The sequence below is a fragment of the Harpia harpyja genome, chromosome 12, assembly GCF_026419915.1.
Source record: "Harpia harpyja isolate bHarHar1 chromosome 12, bHarHar1 primary haplotype, whole genome shotgun sequence".
In the NCBI taxonomy this organism is placed as follows: domain Eukaryota; kingdom Metazoa; phylum Chordata; class Aves; order Accipitriformes; family Accipitridae; genus Harpia; species Harpia harpyja.
The window spans coordinates 12733676-12754806 of NC_068951.1; the positions used below are offsets into that span (position 1 = coordinate 12733676).

General features: G+C 53.1%; 2 protein-coding genes across 2 annotated transcripts in view; both read left to right on the plus strand.

The window, feature by feature from the left end:
• The window catches only part of RNF43 (ring finger protein 43), a 63402-nt gene extending 52320 nt beyond the window's left edge, over positions 1-11082 (plus strand). Inside the window, exons 8-9 of the mRNA XM_052804403.1 lie at positions 193-1722; positions 7866-11082. Of these exons, the coding sequence (XP_052660363.1) occupies positions 193-1722; positions 7866-7909 (1574 nt within the window). The 3' untranslated portion in view covers positions 7910-11082. The remainder of the gene's footprint in view (positions 1-192; positions 1723-7865) is intronic.
• A 301-nt stretch (positions 11083-11383) lies between these two features.
• SUPT4H1 (SPT4 homolog, DSIF elongation factor subunit) lies at positions 11384-14304 on the plus strand. Its single transcript, XM_052804725.1, has 5 exons — positions 11384-11526; positions 11840-11946; positions 12063-12118; positions 12325-12378; positions 13881-14304. Exons 1-5 carry the CDS (start codon positions 11458-11460, stop codon positions 13946-13948), a joined length of 354 nt encoding a protein of 117 aa, XP_052660685.1. The 5' UTR covers positions 11384-11457; the 3' UTR covers positions 13949-14304.
• The last annotated feature ends 6827 nt before the right edge of the window (positions 14305-21131 follow it).

Sequence of the window (21131 nt, forward strand, 5' to 3'; positions counted from 1 at the left end):
ATCTGAGGGTCAGGGCAGCAGGGAGGGTGCTGAGTGTGCAGGACCATCAAGACGGTTTGGTGGTGGCAGTGAGTTGCAGGGCACGGGTGGGACACGTGACTGTAGTGGCAGTGCAGGGGAGGCTTGCCAGTGGTGGGACTACTGCAGCTGGGCTGTGGGATGTATGCTGGATGCTCCCTTCTCTCTCCATAGCCAGAGACTCGGTGGACCAGGCCACAGCTGCTGGCTCCAGGCTGGCCCCTCAGGACATGGAGCCCGGACGGCGACTCCACCTTTTCCGCCAGCACCCAGGACATGCCCTTTACCACCTCCCACACGCATATCCTCAGAGGAACCTCAGGAGCTTTCCCCCGGAGCCAGCCCATGGCAACCCCTTCTTCCACTCTCCGGAGCTCTCCCAGCTGGATTTTGGCACCATCCACTACATGCCTTACAGGCCAGCCACCTCCCTGCTTGCCTGCGGCCACCCATCTCCCCTGGCCCCGGGCGTGCTGGGCCAGCAGCACCCCAACCCCTCGACGTGCGGGCAGATGCTGCCACCCCACAGGACTTGTTCTCTCCAGCCCCAGCCCCCCTGCCTGGGGCTTAAGGCAGCCCTGGTGCACAAGCAGCACCGTGTACCCGTCCTGCGCCGGGGGGTCAGCCATGGCCACCAGCACAACAGCAGTGGCTCTGGGGAGAGCTATCTCACGGACCACAGCGGGTATCTGGCAGATGGGCCAGGCAGTGACTCCAGCTCGGGGCCCTGCCATGGTTCCTCCAGTGACTCCATGTTGAACTGCACGGACGTCAGTCTGCAGGGCATCCATGGCAGCTGCTCCACGTTCCGCAGCTCCCTCAGCAGCGACTACGACCCCTTTGTGTACTGCAGCTCGGAGGGACCCGCCACGGACAACGGCCAGGAGCAGCCACAGCCGCTGAGGGAGACGCGGCCCAGGTCCGTGGACCTGATGGTGCCTGGAGGTGCTGCTCCGGCCAAGGCCCAGGTGCTCAGCCACGTCCACTACCACCACCACCAGCACCATCACTACAGAAGAGACATGGAGTGTCCACCTGGGCACGCTGGGCAGGGGCCTGGGCAGCGCAAATCCCGGTACTCTGGTGCCAAAGTTGGCTTCCACGGTTCTCGGACACAAAAGAGGACCGAGAAAAACCATCACTGTCAGCAGCCTCTGGAAAGCGGTGCTGTGCTGCAGGAGGCAGCTCCGGCAGGACAGCCAGCCTGTACCCAGCAAGACTGGGAGTCCCCTCATGCCCCCTCCGCTTCTCCAAACAGGTTGGACTTCAGTGTAGATGCCAACAGACAACCGGGAGCAGCTGGCACATCCCCTGTCCCGCTGCCCCCGAGACACAGCTTACAGAGCCGTCATCACCGAAGGAAAAGAAAGTGTCCCCTGGAGCCCGACCCTGCTCTCCTGCCCGAGGACTCAGCCTTGCCCAAAGCCTGCGATGCTCACATTCCTCACGGCCATCCCGCTGGCTACCACTGCTTGCCCGAAGTCCAGCCTCTGATCCCAAGCGCTCCCCTGCCCTGTGGCTCGGGCTCTCGGCCGCTCTGGAAGTGTTTAGTGCTGCAGTCCGGCTCAGAGCTGAAAAAGCAGGAGGAGGGGTTGTCAGGACGGGAGGGAAACCACACGGTTCCTGCTGATTTCTCAGGGACGGGGAACCCCAGACACAGTTTGAGTCTTCACCTTCACTGCCCGTCTCAGCAAGGTAGTCAGGGTAAGTCTGGGGTTTGCCTCTTCTTGCAGCAAGCAGGTGAATAAGGGTGGTTTGCTGAAGGTACTCTGGCCGCCAGTAGACCTGGTATCTTCACAATGAGCTTTCCTAGAGGACCACTGACAACAGATGTGTTTCAGAGCTCACCTGTCTGGAGATGATGGCCTGAATGATTAGCAAGTCTGCTAATGAGTGCACCAAACCCTGCAGTCTCATCCTAAAATCATACAAATGAGAAATAAGGTGGCTATTTTTAACTAAACATCTCTAGCAGCTGGAATATCTCCCAAAGGAAGGGGCAGTGTCCTTACATCAGGCTGGATGTCTTACTGGCAGAGTTGTTATCATTAAGGCTTATTGGGCTCTAGTTGTTTTAGCCAACCCCAGCTAACCGGAATCAACAAGGAAGTGTGCGTGGCCGGTGGTAGTAGGAGAACAAACTAAATGAGTTTATGGATTTGCACATCTCTCATTTCTCACCTGCCTCCGTTGCGTGGGAGTTGCTTTTTAGTGTCTTGGAAATCAGACATAATTAAAGTTTGGCCCTTTGCCTAAAACTGCTGTACATCTCTCGCTGAGAGAGGGAAAATGCATTTGAGACAAGGCTGTTTGAAAGAACCTAACTGAGTTTAGCTCCCAGGTCTTGCTCTCTCAGGCTTCTCTGAATACAGCAACCTGCGTGTCAGCATGGGCAGGTGCTGGCTCCGAGCAGAGCCTGGCTCCCTTCCTCACCCTGGCACTGACTCACTGAAGGTCCTCGGGCAAATCATTTTGATTTAGGTACCAAATACAGATCTAGCTGCCTAATTTCTGTTAAAATGCTGGCCTTAAACTCGTGACTCACCGTGCCCATTGTGCCACAGAGATAATAACTTCCTCCACATGCTCGTCTATCCAGCTCTACACCACACCCAGGCTGCTGGTGGTGGAGCGCGGGCCAAGGAGGCAGCAGGGAAGGGGGAGAGGCTGGATGGGGCACGGTGCTCTGGGCTCCCAGACTCCCAGGAACAGATTTTTTTTTCCCAGGCGCAGAAGTGCCTGACACTGCAGATAGGTGGTATGGAAGGTTCTTCAAAGGGCCCGGAGGGATGCTGCTGTTTCGAGAGATAAGGAGGCAGCAGTGCAGAGCTGTCTCTCTGGTTTGCAGGTAGCTCTGAGTGCTGATGTCCCCTGAGGTGGAGGTGGTGGGAAATGATATTGCCAGGACACAGCCCTCCCAGGGTCACAGCAGGGGACCTCCACATGGAGCGAGCCCTCCTGGCATGAGGGCAGGCTGCTCAGGAGTTGCTTTGAGCTCCCATTTCAAAATGAAACTGGGAGGACTCCCCAAGCCACCAGAGCAGGAGTCTGTGCACCTAATGTGGGGCACTGGGTGCTGCGGTGTCCAGGGCATTGCAAGGGTCCATTCTGTGATGCCTCTGTCTCTTTGTAGATGGTCCCAGCGGCCCAGATCTGTGCCTACCTCCTGATGGCATGATGGGGGAAGGCTCTCTGACACCCATCCAGAGCCAGCGTGCTTTGCCACGCTCACAGTCTTCATTCTCTCTGTTTACCAGTAGCTAGAAGGACCAATGTGTCTGAAAGCAGTGTGACTCTATGTCTATTTGACTACAGTAGCTTCTGTGGATGCTTTCAGGACCAGCCAGAGAGTCAGAATCTCATTGTAAGATTGAGAAAATACATAGAAAGGAAAGATTTAACTTTGTTAGGAACTGACGACAGTTGAAGAGAGTGGGAGCTCATGCAGAAAAGGCATCAAGCTGAAAACATGTTGGTTGACACAATACAACCTTTGAGTTATAATCACGTTGATTCTTTATCTTAGAAAGGGACTGGACATAAATCAATAGAGAACAAGTAAAAAGAGCAAAGAACAATCTCTATAGACAGTCCCATGTAAGCAGGACACAAAAAAATAGACAAGGAGACCAAGAAGAAATGCATATATGCCTCTAGATAAATGTTGTAAGGCTGAAAATATAAGTGGATGAATTAGAAAGCCCAGCTTTAAATTAAAGTTTTGACATAAACTTTTCAGAAACCCGGTTTAAAAAAAAAACCAAGCAGTGGGATCCTGTAATTCCCAGGTGAAATTACAGAGAGGAGAAAAGTATGTCTCTTCTGGTGGCATGGGAGGGACACTATGCATTAAGGAGAGTGTAAAGTCCAATGACAAGTAACACAAAAATCCCCAATTGCGCCTAAGTAGGAGGAGTATGGTATTAGGGTTATAATACACTGCATTAGCACAGGCTGCAAAAGAGGAGCCTACATATACATGAGAATCTTCTTCAAATAATACTAAAACAAACAGTCAAAAGAATAAGATGCTTTTGGGCGCAGGGATCATTTAAAGCCCCAGAAAAGGGCTGGCCAAGCAGCGGAGCAGAGAGGGCAATTTGAAGCAAGAAGCCGTTCTTCCAAAGTGAAGGTGTGGCTAGACAAAGAAACCAGAAAAGAGTTGGATGCAAAGCTAAGTGCAGAGCCACAGTGAAGCAGGCCAGGAAAGATTTCCATGAACAACTTGTGAAAAAGAGAGAGACTATTAATGCAAACGTTTTCAACTCCATCGGAAGGAAGAAGGCTGCCAGAGGCTCTGCAGGTCCAGGGAGTAACGGAGGTCTAAAAGGGATGTAACCACATCGCAGAAGAGCAAACTGAATTTACTGCATTAGTGATCAGCGTGGAAGTGCTTGAGGAGGTTCTCACCTTGGCGCATCTTTGTTCATGGCATGGGGTAGATGATCCCTCATAAATCACCAGTTTGAGCGTTTCTGAAATGCATCAATAAAGTGGATAGTAACAAATTGCCAGGGCAACAGATCACTCGCCTGGGCATTGTGTAGGGGCTCAAGCACAAAACTGCTAAATCATGAATGTGGACTGCAATCTGTTACCCATGCCCAGAGCCAGAAGGAAGAGCTGAGGGCAATATCAGCTTGAAATAGCTGAAGCAAGAGAATGATGAGCCTGACTTTCCTGCCAAGCAATTTGTTAAAAATTCAAATACAGGGTCTGACTTGTAGGCACGTGGCTAAATGTGAAAACCAGGGAAGGAGGCAACACAACTTTTGTAGAGAGATACCGTCTTGCAGATCTTTTAGAGGAATGAAGCTCTCAAAGGACAAAAGGGAAAATGCTCTCATAGGTAAATAACTCGCCAAAAAAAAATAGGAGACAAAGTGCAGATCAGTCTTAATGGAGGAAAGTTACTCGGAGAAGGAGGAAAGTCAAATTCTGCAACTGTCTGCACCTTTCAGCAAGTTCATAAATATCCTGGACAAGGAGAGGAGATGATAGCAAAGTTTATAAAAGACAAAATCCTTCAGGACTGTCAGCTTTAAAACTGGTTACAAAGCATTACAGAAGGATCTCCTGTTGCTGTGTTATCAGGAATAGAGTGGTGGATGAAATCCCATGTAAGTAGCACAAGATGCCACACACGAGCAGAACTGCTTCAAAGTAAAAATCAAATTGTTACTAGGAGCTAGCTGGGAACAAATGTGGGACAAGCAGAGTGCGCCATGATGCAGCTGCCTAAGTCTGTGATGCTGTCACAGCTAGCATCCACCACTGATCACCACTTCCCCAAAAAAGATATAGCAGACTTGGGAGAAGTGCAGAAAGGTATCGGTACAATCACAACGATGAGGTTTTTCTGAGAAAACAGAAAGAATATAGAGACTTTCATGTGGGAAAAAGATGATTAGCAGAGGATATGAAAGAGAGGATATGAAATCAGGAGAGCAGGGGAGAAGGCAGATAAGAGAGACTCACTGATGCTTATAACAAAATAAGGGGTGGCATCAAATGGGAACCAGAAGCTTTAAAACACCCAATAAGGTGACACATGGTGTGTAATGAAACTGGTGCTCATTGCCCAGAGGAAGTAGGTGCCAGAAGTAAAATGGGTTTGAGAGCCTAGATCAAGAGCTATCAAATGCAGATATGCAAATACACTCTCTGGCTCAGGAAGTCCCTAAACCAGGGTTTCCAGAAGCTGACAGTGCTCCTGTGGGATGCAGCACCCTCCAGGTGTGTGCTTACCTTGCCCAGCTGCAAGGTGAGGCTGAATCTTGGTCCACTGCCCCTGGAGAACCTCCACTTGTGCAGGCAGTGCCATGCATTGGCATCGCAAGGAATAACACTGCCCACAGCCATTGCCAGCGTGCTGCAGATGATCCCAAAGGTACTTGCATGATCTTGGAGTTTATGCCGCTTCCTTGAGCACCTCCACCAGCTTTTCTTGGTGGGGGCTGCATAAAGATACATCCCTGCCTCTCTTGCCTGGGAGACTATACCTGGGAGTTGTTTCACTGAAGAACCAATCCTCAAGCAATGCGGAATGGATCCTCTTAAGAGAAGTCAGACAACTAGCAGTGAATTACAGCTAGATGGCTTCCTAAACCACCGCAGCACGCATGTATCTTGTCCCAAAACAGCCAGATTACTCCCAGCACAGGCTGATGAAATCTCTTGATTTCTCTCTCTGGGAAGTCTGACCTCCTGCAGCATGCTGTCAGCATCCTCCCCCTCTCCTGCTCATCCTTTTAGCCATTCCCTTTCATGTCATGTCTTTGATCTTTGCTAGAGAGGGGGAGAGGGATTAGAGTGCAGAAAAAGACCACTGTTAAAACCTAACACCCAAAGAACAAGATTTCTGTTGTATCACCAAGGTGTGCTCCTTCAGGTCATTGCCCGGTGTGGGTCTCAATGGCCAGTTCAGCAACTGAGGCTCTACCACCTCTCCCAATTCCAGACCTTTTTTTAACCTTCCTTTCTGTTTGTATAATAGGGGACACTCACACAGGCATGGTTTTCAGAAAATATTTTAATAATGCTATTTGAGACTTAGGGCGTCTGACTAATCAGAGAGTGATCAAAGCTGTACAGTCACTTTTGCATTGCACATAAGCTGGTGTACATGAGAAGCAGTTGGCAATGGCTTATTCAATGTACCGGTGACACAAATCACAAATGCCAGCTACGTTCAAACGCTGTCTTCTGGTACTTTGGCCATGCCTGCACATATATGTATAACACTGTGTCTGTGCATTAATTTTCCCATGTTGATTAGCTACATTTTCTAAGCAGAATCTCATTTGCTTGTTTTCTTCCCATATACTTAATTTTCAGAGGTCCTGTTCCTACAGCTGGTGATTTATTACAAACAAGAATTTGCTGTGACTGTTTTGAAAAGTTGTTTGAATTGCTCTCTATGAATATCTATATAGGCATTCGTTTCCTGTTGATCTCAGGAACATTCAGGAAAAGGGAAATGTGAAAAATAATGCATGTATGCCTTTACTGGGCTATGCTGACCCTGCGTGAGAGCTCTGGGCAGACTTGAGAGACATCTGGGAAAGGGACTGTGGTGTGTGCATCAACACTCAGTCACTTAGAAAGCGACTATATCTGAAGCAATACCTCAGGGTGCACCATTTCTAGGGACCCCTTATGTTCAATGTTTCAAAGTAAACTACCCAGCATTTGCCTGTCAATAATTCACCAGGCGGAAGGAGTTGGTGAAGAGCATGAGCCGCAGTCTTTGCTGGCTGGGCATGAAGGATTGGCATTTATGGCCAACCACCACTCATTGGGTTTGGCTTGTTTGGGACTCATAAGCAATTTGTGCAACTTCTTGAACACCATGAAACACATGTGCCATCCCTTTCTTGCATGCACACATCACTTGCAGTCTGCTTTTGTTGTCTGGAGTTTCTGTTGTCGCCTGTCCCTGGAAGATGCTGCCTTGGCACTGTGTGAGTATGAATCGGTGTTATTTTCTGTTGCTAATAATTTTTAAAATGGCTGTAGAGATTTTCCTTAAAGAGCAAAAAGCCTCAAAAGCAAACATCTAGTAGCGATATGAATGCTGGGGTGCACCATGCCCTTAGCCTGTACCTTCTGAAATATTTGAAGGGTAGCTTGACATCTTATCTTTACATTTTATTGTGCTTTAACTTATAGGAATAAACTGACTGGGGAGGTGGCCAGAAAAGTCCCTCCAAAATACTGGGAGAAACTTGGTGGCTTTCGCTGCAGCATCTGTTCTCTGTATTGCAGGGTCAAGGCCCCAGCAGCTGCAGAGTCTGGGACAGCTAGTTGCAGCTGACACTTTTCTTTTTCCTTTTCTTTGAATGCAGGATCTGAAGAGGAGGTCCAGGATGTCCATGAACACTCAGTTTAATAAAACACTGGCCTGTTTGCTTACTAGAGAGCTGGAGTGGACAAAGATGTTCAGCGTACCAGCCGTAGAGGAGCTCACATCTTGCTCTTTGCACAGGCAATGCGTAATAACCAGCCCTGACCTGCATGGCCCACACCAAGATGCAGACTGCAAATAAGCAATGTGACACTTGTGGTCTCCTCGCATGGTCTCAGGTTGCAATGGTCACACAAATACAGAGCCGTGTTCTCCAGGTCCCATTCTCCTTTGAAGGCACAGGCAGCCCATCTTCATCCTGTGGCATCTATCTGCGTGGGCTGGCTTGCTCAGAGAGCAGCCTTGGGATTCACCAGCTGGAGAGCTCGCAGAGTGAGTGCAAGCTGCTATTTTGGCATGTTCATGCCACAGAAGATTTTGCTAAAGACTCCAAAAATAAACAAGCCTTCAAGACCAAAAGCTGCAGAAATGACTTTCTGTGGCCTGGTAGCTCCTGACTTCATTTCCTCACTTAGGTCAAAAGCCAGATTTCTTCATTCAACTTTTCCACTCTTATTTCAGACACAGGAACAAGCTATTCTCCATCTCACCACTCACAGGTCTGCCCTGCAAGTTGCTTCTTCTGACTTCATTGGAAACCAACAGCTCTCACCACTTTTGATCACTTTGTTGTCCCTCAGCTGACGCCACCTCGGCCATTTGCTGCAATCTGCCAGCAGCAGGAGAGGTGAAGACACAGGGACAATGGCAGGGAAGGAGCTGGGTCAGACTCTATTGCAAAGAATGCACCCTCTCATCTGGCAATGTGAACAAGTCTCTCACTCATCCTCTAACTCCTCCACCTACCCTCAGAACAAGTGTGATGGCCAGCCCTGTTAAGAGCAACTCATTTGTTAGGCATATTTAAAACCTGAGATGCCCCAGTCACAGGAGTCATGGAAAATCCTTGAGTTCACATGGCTCCTGCTTCTCTCCTTCCTCCCTTGTTGCCCCAAGACACAGCAAAAATTCCCAGCAAAAGCATCCATAATAAATGCAGAGCAGAGCCCCATCCATCACCCAGCCTTATCTTCGTATTCCTGAGTCACCTGAAATGATCCTGCAAAAGAATTTTTCAAAATACCCTTCTGCCTTTTCTAACTTTTTGATGATGGAGAGAGAAAACTTGAGAAATTGCTAGGCTCTTGGTTTATTACTTTTTCCCCCTTCCCATTTGTGGGGGTTTCTTTTGAATGTCACTACTTCTTATTTCCTACATCATATAATTTGGGGACATTCAAGTAAATAAAACCTGCCAAATTCAAAACATACAGAACCCAAACAGTTTTCATACAGCAGGGAATTAGACTGTCGAGTTCATTGCCCTAAATGATCTTTCAGGCCAAAGAATTAGCCAGATTCCCACATGAAGTGCATATTTATACAGCACCAAGTGTTTCCAGAGTTAATGCTAATGATGCATTGGTGAGGACAGTACACTGGAGCTGAAGGTAACTCCTGACAATTTGAAACCCGGTGTAGGGACAGACTTCCATCTGCTCAGTAAGCTTTCTGTGTCTTCCTTTGAAGCAGCAGCTTCTTCTCCAGTTCAGGAGAGCGCACTGGTTATGTAGTCCCAGTTCAGGATAATTCTGCCTCTGCCTTCATTGGTGAGGAAAGCTTTTTATGGGGTTTGCTGCCCTTAATCTTTGAAAAAGGCATCTTTGTCCCAGCTGCTAATCAGTCACTGACATTCAAGTGATGGTTTGAAAAGTCAGCCAATAGCACTGTTTTAAACAAAACACTATTCCCTTGCTAGTGTTCGTTTCTTGGCTCCTGTGACCAAGCCACTGCAGGACCTTTCAGTCTAGAGAAGAGCTGAATTTCTTTCATGAAAGAACTCAGCAGAACTATATTTTAACCTTTCCAGGCTCTTCTTGCTTGTCCTACAGAGCAAGCTCACAAGCAAGACACAAGCTCAGATGTTTTCTCCCTTGCAGGGAAGTCAGTCTTAAACTAGAGGAAGAAAATCCAGGAGTGGGTGAAGATTCCCCCTGTTCAACTTCTTGTGCATGTGGTCCATGGCTTGTCTCAACCAGCTCCCTACATCCTTGACTATCCTGGAGGGCTCCGATGACTTTACAGAGGGGAGGGTCATGAAGTCTGGGTGCGCCCACTGGTTTCTTTAGGAGTCAAGAAGGCTGAGAGCCTCCAGGGATGCATTTCACTGCTTCAAAGGAATGAGCATCTAGTTTGCAGTCTAAAAGTCCTCTTCTCTTTCCCTCCTTATCCTTAAAAAAAAAGGAGGGCTCTGAATCTGTGGCAAGCACCAAGCTTCTTGGAGAAAGTTGTCAGCACTAACGCACCCTTTCCACTCCCTACTGCAGTATTACCAGGCTGTGCAGGGCAATGCCTGCTTTAAAGTGGTTTCCCTTCCAGATGTTATGCTGCTGCTCCTTTTCATCTAGAAAATGGCCATCCTAGATGCTGGGCCCCCTCCCTGGGGCTTGGCGAGCTGAATGAGAGCATGCAGGTCTGCCTCGGTGGGTTCTCATGTGGGAGGAGAGGGAGGAACTCTCTGGGAAGGTAGTTTTTAAGATCCTCTTCAGTAGACGGACTACCATCCTTGGCTGCCTGGAAGGGAAGAAGCAATATCTGAGAAAATGGGGAATGGCTCCTCTCAGTTCTGTACCTCTTGCGTCTGGGCGATGCTTTTGAGTGCTCAGTACCCTTGGGCTCCATCACCCAATTTCTTCAGCATCACTGCAATGAAGTGGAGCTCATTTTCCTTCATTGTGTCCAAAGTCCCAGCTGAAAACCGATGGAAGCCAGAGCATCCCAAAATCCCTCTATCTGAAACCGAAGCCCCAGCACTTCCCCAGGGACCGGACCTCCCACCCCACCGAGATGGGTACCGTGGGCCGGGCTGGGTGGACCTCCACCCTTCCTGCACAAAGCCTCCGCTCTCCCTTTTATAATGTTCAGATCCTTTTGAAATGTGAATATAGGTTTGGTTTTTTGTTGTTGGTTTTTGTTTTGTCTTTTTGCTGAGTCTGTCCTGGCTCTTGGGAATAAATTATGACCCCCCAAAAAAGGAAGAATACGTTTTATATATATGCAAAACAGTGTATTTATGTCCGATAGAAACAAAGATGTGTGGATATGCTGATGTGCTCAGAAATATATTTATTTACTAATATATTTATCCATGTACCCGGTCTGCTCGCCTGGTTTTGTTCTTTGTACCGAGCCATCGGGGCTGTGCCTCCGTCCAACGCCACGGAAATAAGTCGCTCGGACGGCGGCCCCGGCGAGAGGGGCTGCGGCCCGCTCTGACGGCAGGCTCCGGCCGGGGCGCTGGGCCGGCTCTGTCCCTGTGTGGAGCCCCGGGGCCCGCCCGGGCGCTCCTGCCCGCCCCCTGCTCCCCTCGGCGGCTTCTCTGCCGCCCTCTGCCGGGCGCGGAGGCTGCGGGGCGGCGGGCGGAGCCCACGCAGCCGCTGCCGCCTGCCCCGCCGCCGCCAGGCCCAGCCCGACCCGGCCCCGCTCTGCGCCTGCGCGGCGGAAGCGCGGGCGGCGGCGGCGGCGGCGGCGGCATGGCGCTGGAGACCGTTCCCAAGGACCTGCGGCACCTCCGCGCCTGCCTGCTCTGCTCCCTCGTCAAGGTGCGACCGGGACCAGGACCGCTCCCCGCCCGGCCCCAGCCCCGGCCCTCCTGCCCCGGCGCGGGCCTTCCCCCGTCCGGCCCGGGCCCTTCTCCCCGCCCCCTCTACCGCCCGGCTCGGGCCTCCCTCGGCCTCCGGGCGCTTCCCCGCCCGGACGGCCTTCCCCCTCCCTTCCGCCGGCGCAGGCCTCCCTGGCTCCCGCCGGCCCTGCCCGGCTCTCCCCTCCCTCCGCCAGCCCCTGCGGCCGCCCCGGTCCCGGCTGGCCCCCGACCCTCCTCCCCCGGCCCCGCGCTGACGCCTCTGTCCCCCTCAGACCATCGACCAGTTCGAGTACGACGGCTGCGACAACTGCGATGCCTACCTGCAGATGAAGGGCAACCGGGAGATGGTCTACGACTGCACCAGCTCCTCCTTCGACGGGTGAGTAGGGCCCGGGCCCGGGCCGGCCACGCTCCCCGGGGTGCCTGGGGACGCCGACGTGGCACTGCCATGTCACCTGGCCAGGAAACATCACCTCACTCCCATCCCTCCCGCAGGATCATTGCAATGATGAGCCCCGAGGACAGCTGGGTCTCCAAGTGGCAGCGAATCAGTGAGTGGTTTTTCCCAGCTGGTTTGGGAGCCGGAGATCCCATTTCTCCAGCAAACCCTTCTCTGGGGTAGTGGGAGTTGCTATTCGGGCTGCAGAGGGGGTTTCTGCTCCCAAAGAGGGGGCATCCGTGCACGCAGAGGCTGTCAGGGATGCTTGCCCACCCGGCTGATGCTGTGCAGAGTAACACAGTGTTTTCTTTCCCCCAGGTAACTTCAAGCCAGGTGTCTACGCAGTGTCTGTGACTGGCCGCCTGCCCCAAGGTAACACTGTCAGCTCGTGTTAAGGGGAGGCTCCTGCATGGATGGCAGCTGAGGGATTATTCTGCACATTAGATGTTGGGGCTGTAGCCATCTCCGAGGTGACAAACTGGGAGGTGCATTGTGCTGTACCTGTGTGACGAAATCAGGATTTGGGGGTTCAGTGAACACTGTGTGTTTTGAACAGAGCACATGCCTTGTGGATGAAGGAGTTAGCAAGGTGACATCAAGAAGGAGATGCTGAACGGGAGGGTGGTTTCAGGGTTCTGCAGACAGGTTTTCTATGTGCAGTCATTCAGCACTATGCCTGCCAGAAGTTGATATTGAAGATGCTGCTGACTAAAACCTGTGACAGTAAGCAGGCTATCAGAGGGTTAGACTGTGATTAAAGGGTGACTCCAGAAAGTGGGTGCATTTCAAACTGTTCACCTACAGGGAAACGTGAAGGTTTGTCCATAGAAAAGAGTTTTGCAGGTTGGGATGCTGTTATGGCAATCTCGGTGAGCAGATACCCCTTTCCATCATCATACTGCACTGAGGGTTTACATTAAGGTGGGTTTGGTGCGGTTATAAATGGAGTGGAGGGTGTAGAGGATTGGCCTTACCCTCCGTAATGCAGAAACTGCATCATCCGTCTAGCTGAGAGCCCCTGCCCTGTACGTAGCCCCAGGGCAGACTCCTAACCTGTGCCCCTTCCCAGGAGTGCCGCCATCCCATATCCCTAGGGTGAAAGCTGCGCTTGTGTCTGGAATCGAAGGCTCCTTATTTCTGACCTGAGCTCCTCCATCTGTGGTGGGAAGGAGCTGCAACATCACAAGGCTTGAAGCCAAGGCCTGCTGGCACAGCTTTGGGCACATCCGAAATAACCGGAGTGCAGCAGGTGATGGCATGAGCTCGATGGCGGCTGCAGGCAGGGAGCACAGGGCAGCAGGCGGAGAGAGTACAGGTGGGAGATGCTGTCTTTGGTCTCTCTCAGCCCATTCTCACATCACGGGGAGGAATGAGAGGACTGGGGAGCATGGTAACCAGCAGGCTGCACTCGTGGGCCTTGCAAGCTGTCATTTGGCTGTCCCTTGGTGCGTGGCGCTGGTGAGAGCCACGCTGAACCCCATGGTGCTCCTCTGACGTCACTGTTCTTAAGGGGTTACTGAGAAGGTGGGACATGGCAGGCAGGTCACAGAAATGACTGAAAGATTGAAGTCGTACCCTTAAGAGCTTGACTGTTCAGCACAGTCATAATATTCAAACATTTTCAGATAGGAAATAAGGTAAATAAAATCTCTACCTGGTTCTTTCCCAAGGCAAAGCAAGAGTTGATGTTTGGGAGCTCTATCTAGACATTTAAACTAGAAGAGGGAACACTCTTAAGAGTTCTATTAGAAGAAATTAGGATGATTGTCCAGTTCTTAACCTCTGCAATGAAGGCTACATGACAGAGCAACCAGATTTTTTCAAGGCTCCTCATCCCTAAAGAATACTGAAATGTCTTTGTCTCCTTGCTGCAGGGATTGTCCGAGAGCTGAAGAGCCGTGGTGTGGCTTACAAGTCCCGAGACACAGCTATAAAAACCTAAGGGGCTCTTGTGCTGCCTGGAGGATTCCCCAGTGCTATGTTTGGAGAGGCAGCAGGCACGTGGGGCACTGCTCCGAAATCTTTTAGCTTTAGCATGTGGGAAAGCGAGCCTGGACTCGGAAGGAGCTTGCTGGCTCGGCTCTTGCTCGCTCAATACCTCTGGACTCTGCCATACCACGGTCTGCCCACACAGACCATAGACATTTTTTTGAGCCTTGACAAGGGGGAGGGCATGAGTAGGTCTGGGAAAGTGGTGTTTAATGGTGTGCACAAGCTTTTTTTACAGTTGGTGTGGAAAAGAGGAGAGCTGGGATATAGCTGTGTAAATATTTCAATAAAATGTACTGCCTGATCAGAGTTGAGTCCATCTGTATGCTCAGTCACTAGTTCCACCCGCTGCAGGGTGTGGATGGTGCGGTGAGGGGTTTCACACTCAGCCCCCTGCCCCCCAGACTGTTTGGAGCCTAGGACTGCCATCACTTCTTATGCCATGGACCACATTCCTGCCTCAAGAGGGAGATCCTGCGCTGGCTGAATTGGGGTGTCCTTCGCTGTAGGAACAAGCAGACTAACGATTTGTGCCTTACAGCTCAGGGCTGGATGGAATAGGTAAGATGATGTGAAGTATTTCATGCAGATGTAGTTATCTGGAGGTCACAGTGCCCTGGGCCTGCAGGATCCTGTACAAGCGACGTGGAAGCAGGCTTGAAGGACCTTCAACTGGCTGTTGCTGGCCTCCAGGGCAGGCAGAGCGAGACCAGCCTGTTGCTGGTGTGGTTGGGAGGCAGCACCGGGCCTTGCGGAGGGGAGGGATGAACGAGCAGGGGTGGAAACGCCCATCCAGCCTCGTATTTGTAGAGATCTGGCTGTTTCGAGTGTCAGCCTGGGTACTGTCTGCATTGCATAGGCTCCTGAGAGATTTGGTCTCCGTAGCTGGTGGCTCTTGCCTAATATGTTTTGCTCCAGTTCAGCAGCAGCCACTGATCACAAAGGTGGCTTGTCCAAGGGCAGAGTCCTAGATCAGTAGCTCTGTGAAATGAGCATTTTATTTTCTTTTCTGAGATAACCCTGTAGCTGGAAAGCTCAATTTTTGTTTTCTGTAGACAAATAGTGGAAAAGCAGTACAGCCTGAAAACTGCATTTGATTGGGGATGAAAGCGGCTGCAGCAAAGGGAATGCATCGCTGTTGGGGAGTGACACTGTCAGGAGCACAGAGGCAACGTGCTCTCTGTCCTGCTCTGATTTGTAGAGCTGGCCCTGAAAGAGTCCCAAGCGCTACAGGTCAGCCAGAGCATGGCTTCCTGTGGGGTTTCGGAGCAGATATGTGGCTGGAGGAGACTGCTGTGAGCACAGGGGGGCTGTGTGGGGGCCGCAGTGTTAGTCGAGACGTCTTAAACCACGTTTCTCCTGGGGACTTGCAGACATGATGCTGAAGTCAGGAGTATTTGCTCGGTGCAGACCAGGACCAAGTCAAGTTGGTGGTGGGCTCTGAGCTCCAGCAGACCCCTCCAGGTGCAGATTGCCTTTTGTGGGAAGAGCTGAGAGTGCTTCAGCCCCTGGCCAGGGGGTTAGAGCCTCCTCTTGAGAAGATGGAGCAGCAGGTTCATGTCCTCGGGCAGAGGAGGGAGTTGACTGTGATCTTCATGCATCTGTGGTGAATGTCCAAAGCACTTGAGTTACCTGATAATTATTCTCCAGGCTTGCTTGGTTGCAGAGACTGGGCAGGAGATGTACCTTGGAAATGCCCCGTAGGTCAGGTCTGTGGGAGAGAGGTGCAACTGTCCTGGCAGCCCAGGACATGACTCCACAGGATGCTCAGGTTTAGACATTTTGGCCATGTACCTCTGGGCCCTGGAGGGCAATTTTGGACCGGCTGTGCCATGAGAGGCAAGGGGTGAGCTGGGATCCCCCCAGGGCGCGTTCATCCCCTGCAGAACGGTCCAGGAAAGCTGCAGCCAGTGCTGTCTGGGCAGCCGTGTGAGGCTGATGAGAGCTGACAAGGCTCAGAATGAAAGGGGTCAAGGAGGATGAAACAGGCGGCTCTTTCTCCTGCTGGAGGGAGATGGGTCTGGGGAGTGAGGTTTTGGCTCCAGACAGGTTGGAAGGATGTTGGGAATGATGAAGATCAGCGGCACTGGCCGTGCCTAGTCCTGGAAGCCTCACCCTTCCAGTGCCACGGGGTGGCAGCAGGGCTTTGTGGAGCGGGGCTGGAGCCTGGCCATGGGCTGGGGTGAAGCTGCTGGGGATGGACCTGAGCAAGAGAGACCTGAGGCACATGTCCATTTTCCACTGTATTTCACAGTGCCTTTCGCTCCCTACTAGCTTCCCAGGTTGTGTCCCCCTTCCCTGGCTCCAGGGATGGGTATGGCCACGCTGGAGCTGCTCCAGTGCTGGAGGCACATCAGGACCCCTTCCTCCAGTTCCAGACCACCTTGTCCCCTGGCCCCACGGTGCAGAGGAGGAGACGAGGGCTCTGCACAGGACCCAGGCAGGGTGGGCTTGTTTGGCTGGGCCCCGGGTGTGGGTCTGCAGGCATGGTGTGGTTCATGTCTCCCTTCCTGGGAAGCTGCAGTCTTGCAGTAACATGGTCACTGCCCAGGGCTGCGACCTTTGCTTAGGAAATTGTCCCCAGGGAGCAGTGTGCATTGTCACTGTGCCTCTCAGGGAAGGTGAGGGGGCTTGTAAACCCCTCAGGGACCTCACCCCTTACTAGGAAGCACAATCGGTCCAGGTCATACAGAGTTAAGACCGGTGGGGGCTGTGATGCAAGTGCAATAGAGTCAGAACAGCAAGGCAAACGGGCTGAAGGCCGGTGGTCTTTCAGAGGGAGCTGCACCTCCTCTGCCTGCAGCAGCTCGCAGTGCTTCCAAGAACCTGGTGCCTCCGATCGGGCTGCCTCACTGAGCCTCTTCCCTGCGAGCTTGCTTGCTTGCTTGCCCACACATACACCGCATCTCCCAGCCCACGCCGCCTGAGTGATTCATTGCTCCCAGGCTGCCGAAGCTGAGCATTGGACCTCTGCAAAGCACCTGAAATGAGCATTTTAGTTAGACTCCAACCCCAAAGCTGCCAGGTTTTGTAGCAGCAAAAAGCAAACGGATGCAGAGCTTTATTTGCTGAGAAAAGTAGGGCAGGGAGCTCTCACGTTGAAGAAATTGGAGGAAAAATGTGCAGCAGCAGCCCAGGCTGTCAACCAAGCAGGGAGCCGTAGATCTGAGTCAATTTAAGACGGCTCCTCCCCCTGCACCAAATGACGTTAAAATATTTCAGCCTGGCCTGAAAATCCTGCAGGTTTGGCATCTGAAGCAGCCTGGCTGCTCTCCGGCAGTGGGGGGGCTGGGGCAGCCCCTGGCAGCACAGGCAGGAAGCACGAGCCAGTGGATTTCTTCGTGCGGGTTTTGAGAACCGATACCCCGTCTCTCCCTCCAGGCGAGAAAAGTGACTTTCCAAAACCGCAGAGCACACGGTGTTTCTACGTGATGCAGCTGCTGGCGGTGCTGGGAAATGCCCGGCTGAGCCGTCCCCACCTGCGCGGGGGCCTCTCCGTGTGCCGCCCTGGGGACGGGGACCTGCCCACGCACGCCGCTCCCCACCGCCCAGGGATGAAAGCGGCTCACATTGGCCTTTGTCTTGTAGCTTGGGCAAACTGGGCTTCAGATGAAGGGGGACGTGTGTTAGAAAGCATTGGGCTCTGGCCAAGGGCGACTGTGCTTGAGGCAGGGTGACACCCCCCCCAGTTTTGCTTCTGTGGATGCTCTGCACACGCTGTGGCATCCTCCCTCATTGTCACCTCTGTGCTGGTGTGAAGGCCAGCAGGCAGAGGTGCTGCTCGGGTTCCGGCTGCAGCAGCATCAGGCCTGCTTCACCCTAAATCTGCTTTCACTTGCTGTCTCACTGCCTTCCAGCGCGTGGACTCAGACTTTCCCAGGTGCCTCTCAGCTGTCCCTGTGCACCTGGGGGGGCTGGTTACCACGGGGGTGCAGAGACCCTTGGTGGTAGGTGCTGGGGGAAAAAACCCAACCAAAACAAATCCCAGCTTAAAACTGTTTTCTTTGGAAACTGGCTGAGGAGATCTTGGCAGGAGAAGACTACCTGGGTTGTCCTCCTGGTACCTGCGCTGCCTGGCCACGGCCAGGGTGAAATGCTGCTGGAGCAAGGATGGCAAAGCCACGGTGTGTGCCATTAATGGGTGGCCCATTCTGCCCATCACCTCGGCAACAGGGCTCATGGGGAGAAGCCACCAAGGCACCCAAGTGTGTCTGATGTGGTGGAGAGAGGAGGAGGCCCACAGCCAGCTTTTGGCACCAGCGGTTTGGACAGTCTGCAGAGGGGATGGGTGCAGGTTTCAGAGGCTCAGGCAGCTACAAAAGCTTTCAAAGTGTGGCAGAAAAGAGGCACGACTGCCACGTGTACTGTCCCAAAGGGTTCCTGGTGCACTGGCAATGGAAGCGGGTGGGTGAGGAACTGGGACAGGTTCCCCGCTGAGGGGATCTGCAGGGAAAACAGGGAGCTCTGATGTATGATGGGTCCTCTGGGTGTTTGCCCCTCAGGAAGTGGAAGGAGGAGGCTCTGCTTTGTGAAGGAGAGACAGGCTAGTGGGCCATCGGTTGCTGAAGTAGGCCTGCAAAGGACATGTGAAGATGGTACTGCCACCCCTTGCAAGCTGTCTGCAAAGAGGCCCTGAGCTGCTTCATGGTGGGCACCTCGAAACCCATTGGTCTGCCAACAGAGTTGGGGTTTTGGTGGCTGGGGGGACACAAAAAGCTGGTGGAGGGTCCCAAGCCTCCTCTTGGCTGAGACCTCTCACCTCCCTGGTCTGCTCCTGCAGCTCTGCATCGTGGGGAGGGGAGATGCCAAGGGCTGGTGGGGCAGAGTGGGGTCTCACCCTGATGGTGGTGGTTGCAGGGGGTGCTGAGGGCACGTTTCTTTAGGGCAAATGGCAAAGTGAGACCACAGCTGAAGTCATAGAATCATAGAATCATTTCGGTTGGAAAAGACCTTCAAGATCATCGAGTCCAACCATTAACCATGCCCCCTAAACCATGCCCTGGAGTACCCTGTCCACTTGCTTTTTGAATATCTCCAGGGATGGTGACTCAACCACTTCCCTGGGCAGCCCATTCCAATGTTTGACAACCCTCTCAGTAAAAAAATTTTTCCTAATATCTAACCTAAATCTCCCTTGTCTCAACTTGAGGCCATTTCCTCTTGTCCTATCTCCAGCCACCTGACAGAAGAGACCAACACCCACCTCACTACAACCCCCTTTCAGGTAGTTGTAGAGAGCGATAAGTCACAGGAGGGATTTGAGAACCTGATGGTATCTACCCCGTCCCTCGCTCTCCTGGACCTTCTGCTGCATCCCGGGTGGTACTCGTCCTTCCTCCTACTGGCCAGATGTGCATCACCCAGGCTCTGACCAAAGCAGGCACTGGGCTGGAAGGGGCTTTTTCCCCTCAGGGGAATGGTCCTCCTGTGTGGGCAGTTGCAGAAGAGGTGTTGAGTGCCCAAACAGAGCCCTGGGACACATGCTGGGCAAGGGTGTTGCACCTCCTCTGGTGGGTTCCCAAACAGCCCAGGTGCCTGGTACAGGGCAGGTTGTCGGCATGTCCTGGTGGCCACAAGGTCCAGCCCTTTGGCCAGGCTGGGGGCTTTGATACCACTCTCCCAGCATCACCTGGCCCAGCTGGTCTGGAAAGGTGTCATCAATGCCAGGTTTGGTGAGATGCTTCCTGGCAGCACTGGGTGCCTGTTCCTCCTCCTTGGGGTCTCCGGATCTCGGAGATGCTCGGCTCCTCCCATGCCTTGTCCCGGGGGGGGCTGGGGACTACTGGGAGAGGAGGGACTGTCACCACAGAGCTCAACCCTGCGTCTCCTGAGCCTATCTTGCCCCAAGAGGTCCACAGCCCAGCAGGGCGGCTCTCATCCCTCCTTCCTCGTATTGCTGCTGGGCTCTGTCCTGGAGCATCCTTCATCCCAAACAGGCCCACCCTGGCACAGAGCACCCTAGGAGGTTGTGCAACCCTTGGATTAAGGTGGGAAAGGGGAAAACAGGAGTTGCCCATCCGTACTGCTGCAGTGCAGTGCCGGGTGCCATGGGGTGCCTCTGTGGGGGTGCCAGGGCCCCCGACCCATGGCCTCCCCTACCCCCACCTGCAAAGCCTGTTGCAGCAGGTGACATGGAAAATGACGGGGCACTTTGTGCCCCGCTGGCGCCAGCCCAACGGTCCCGCGCCCGTCATTGGCGCAGATGGGCCACGATTTGTCTATATATGGGCAAAGTGAGGCGCCCGTGTTAACCCATGTGTCCCCCTGCGCCCGCCCCAGCGCGTCACTTCGGCTTTTTGAGGTTTCCCTTTGCGCGCTCATTTGCCTTCCGCTCGCCGCCTGTTTCACCCGGCAGTTTCTAGTTGACTCACTTTTAACGGCCTTGCTCCAACCCCGGCCCCGCGGGCAGTGGTGCTTCCCAGGGGGACAGGCAAGGTGTGGGTAGCGGGGTCAGCCTGGGAGCACATGGGGACCCCCACCCCAGCATCCCGCCCGGCGCCAGCAGTCTGGTGCTCGGTGGTGAAACGTGGCTCAGCCCGATGGGTCTCACCCTGACCCCAGCCCTGTGGGATGGCAGCCCCTCTCTTTTGGGTGCAGAGGTGGGCACTTGGCTGTGCCACAGGTGCTGCGGTTCTTCCTTGTGCCCCACTGTGCCTGGCAGGATGGTGGCAAACAATGCTCTTCCCATCCAAAAAGCTCTCAAGAGCTGGTTTTGGCATCCTTGATTTTTTTGGTGCAGCGGCAGCCCCACACTCTCCAGGAGCATCGCCAGGTCAGAGCCCTCTGTCCCAAGGCTCTTTTTGAGGCCACCCTTTGCGCTGCAAAGCAGGGCGAGCTGTGCCTGTCCCTGCGCCTCTGTCCCCTGTTCTCAGAGGGGATATGGTGGCTTGTGTTGGGAACACAGTCATTAGGCTTCAGCATTAACAGTGACACGACTGAGGCACTGTGGCTTTGTTGGGGTCTGGCAGAATGATGGCCAGGAGATGCTACTGGCTGTCTGTGCCACTGGGGCTGTGGACCCAGTGGCTAGTGGACCCCCTTTCCCACTAGCCCCAGGGCAGTGGAGGGGGCTCAGGGAATCTTTGGGTGAGAACACCCCCTTCCTCCTCCTCCTCCTCTAGCATAGCTCTCCGGCC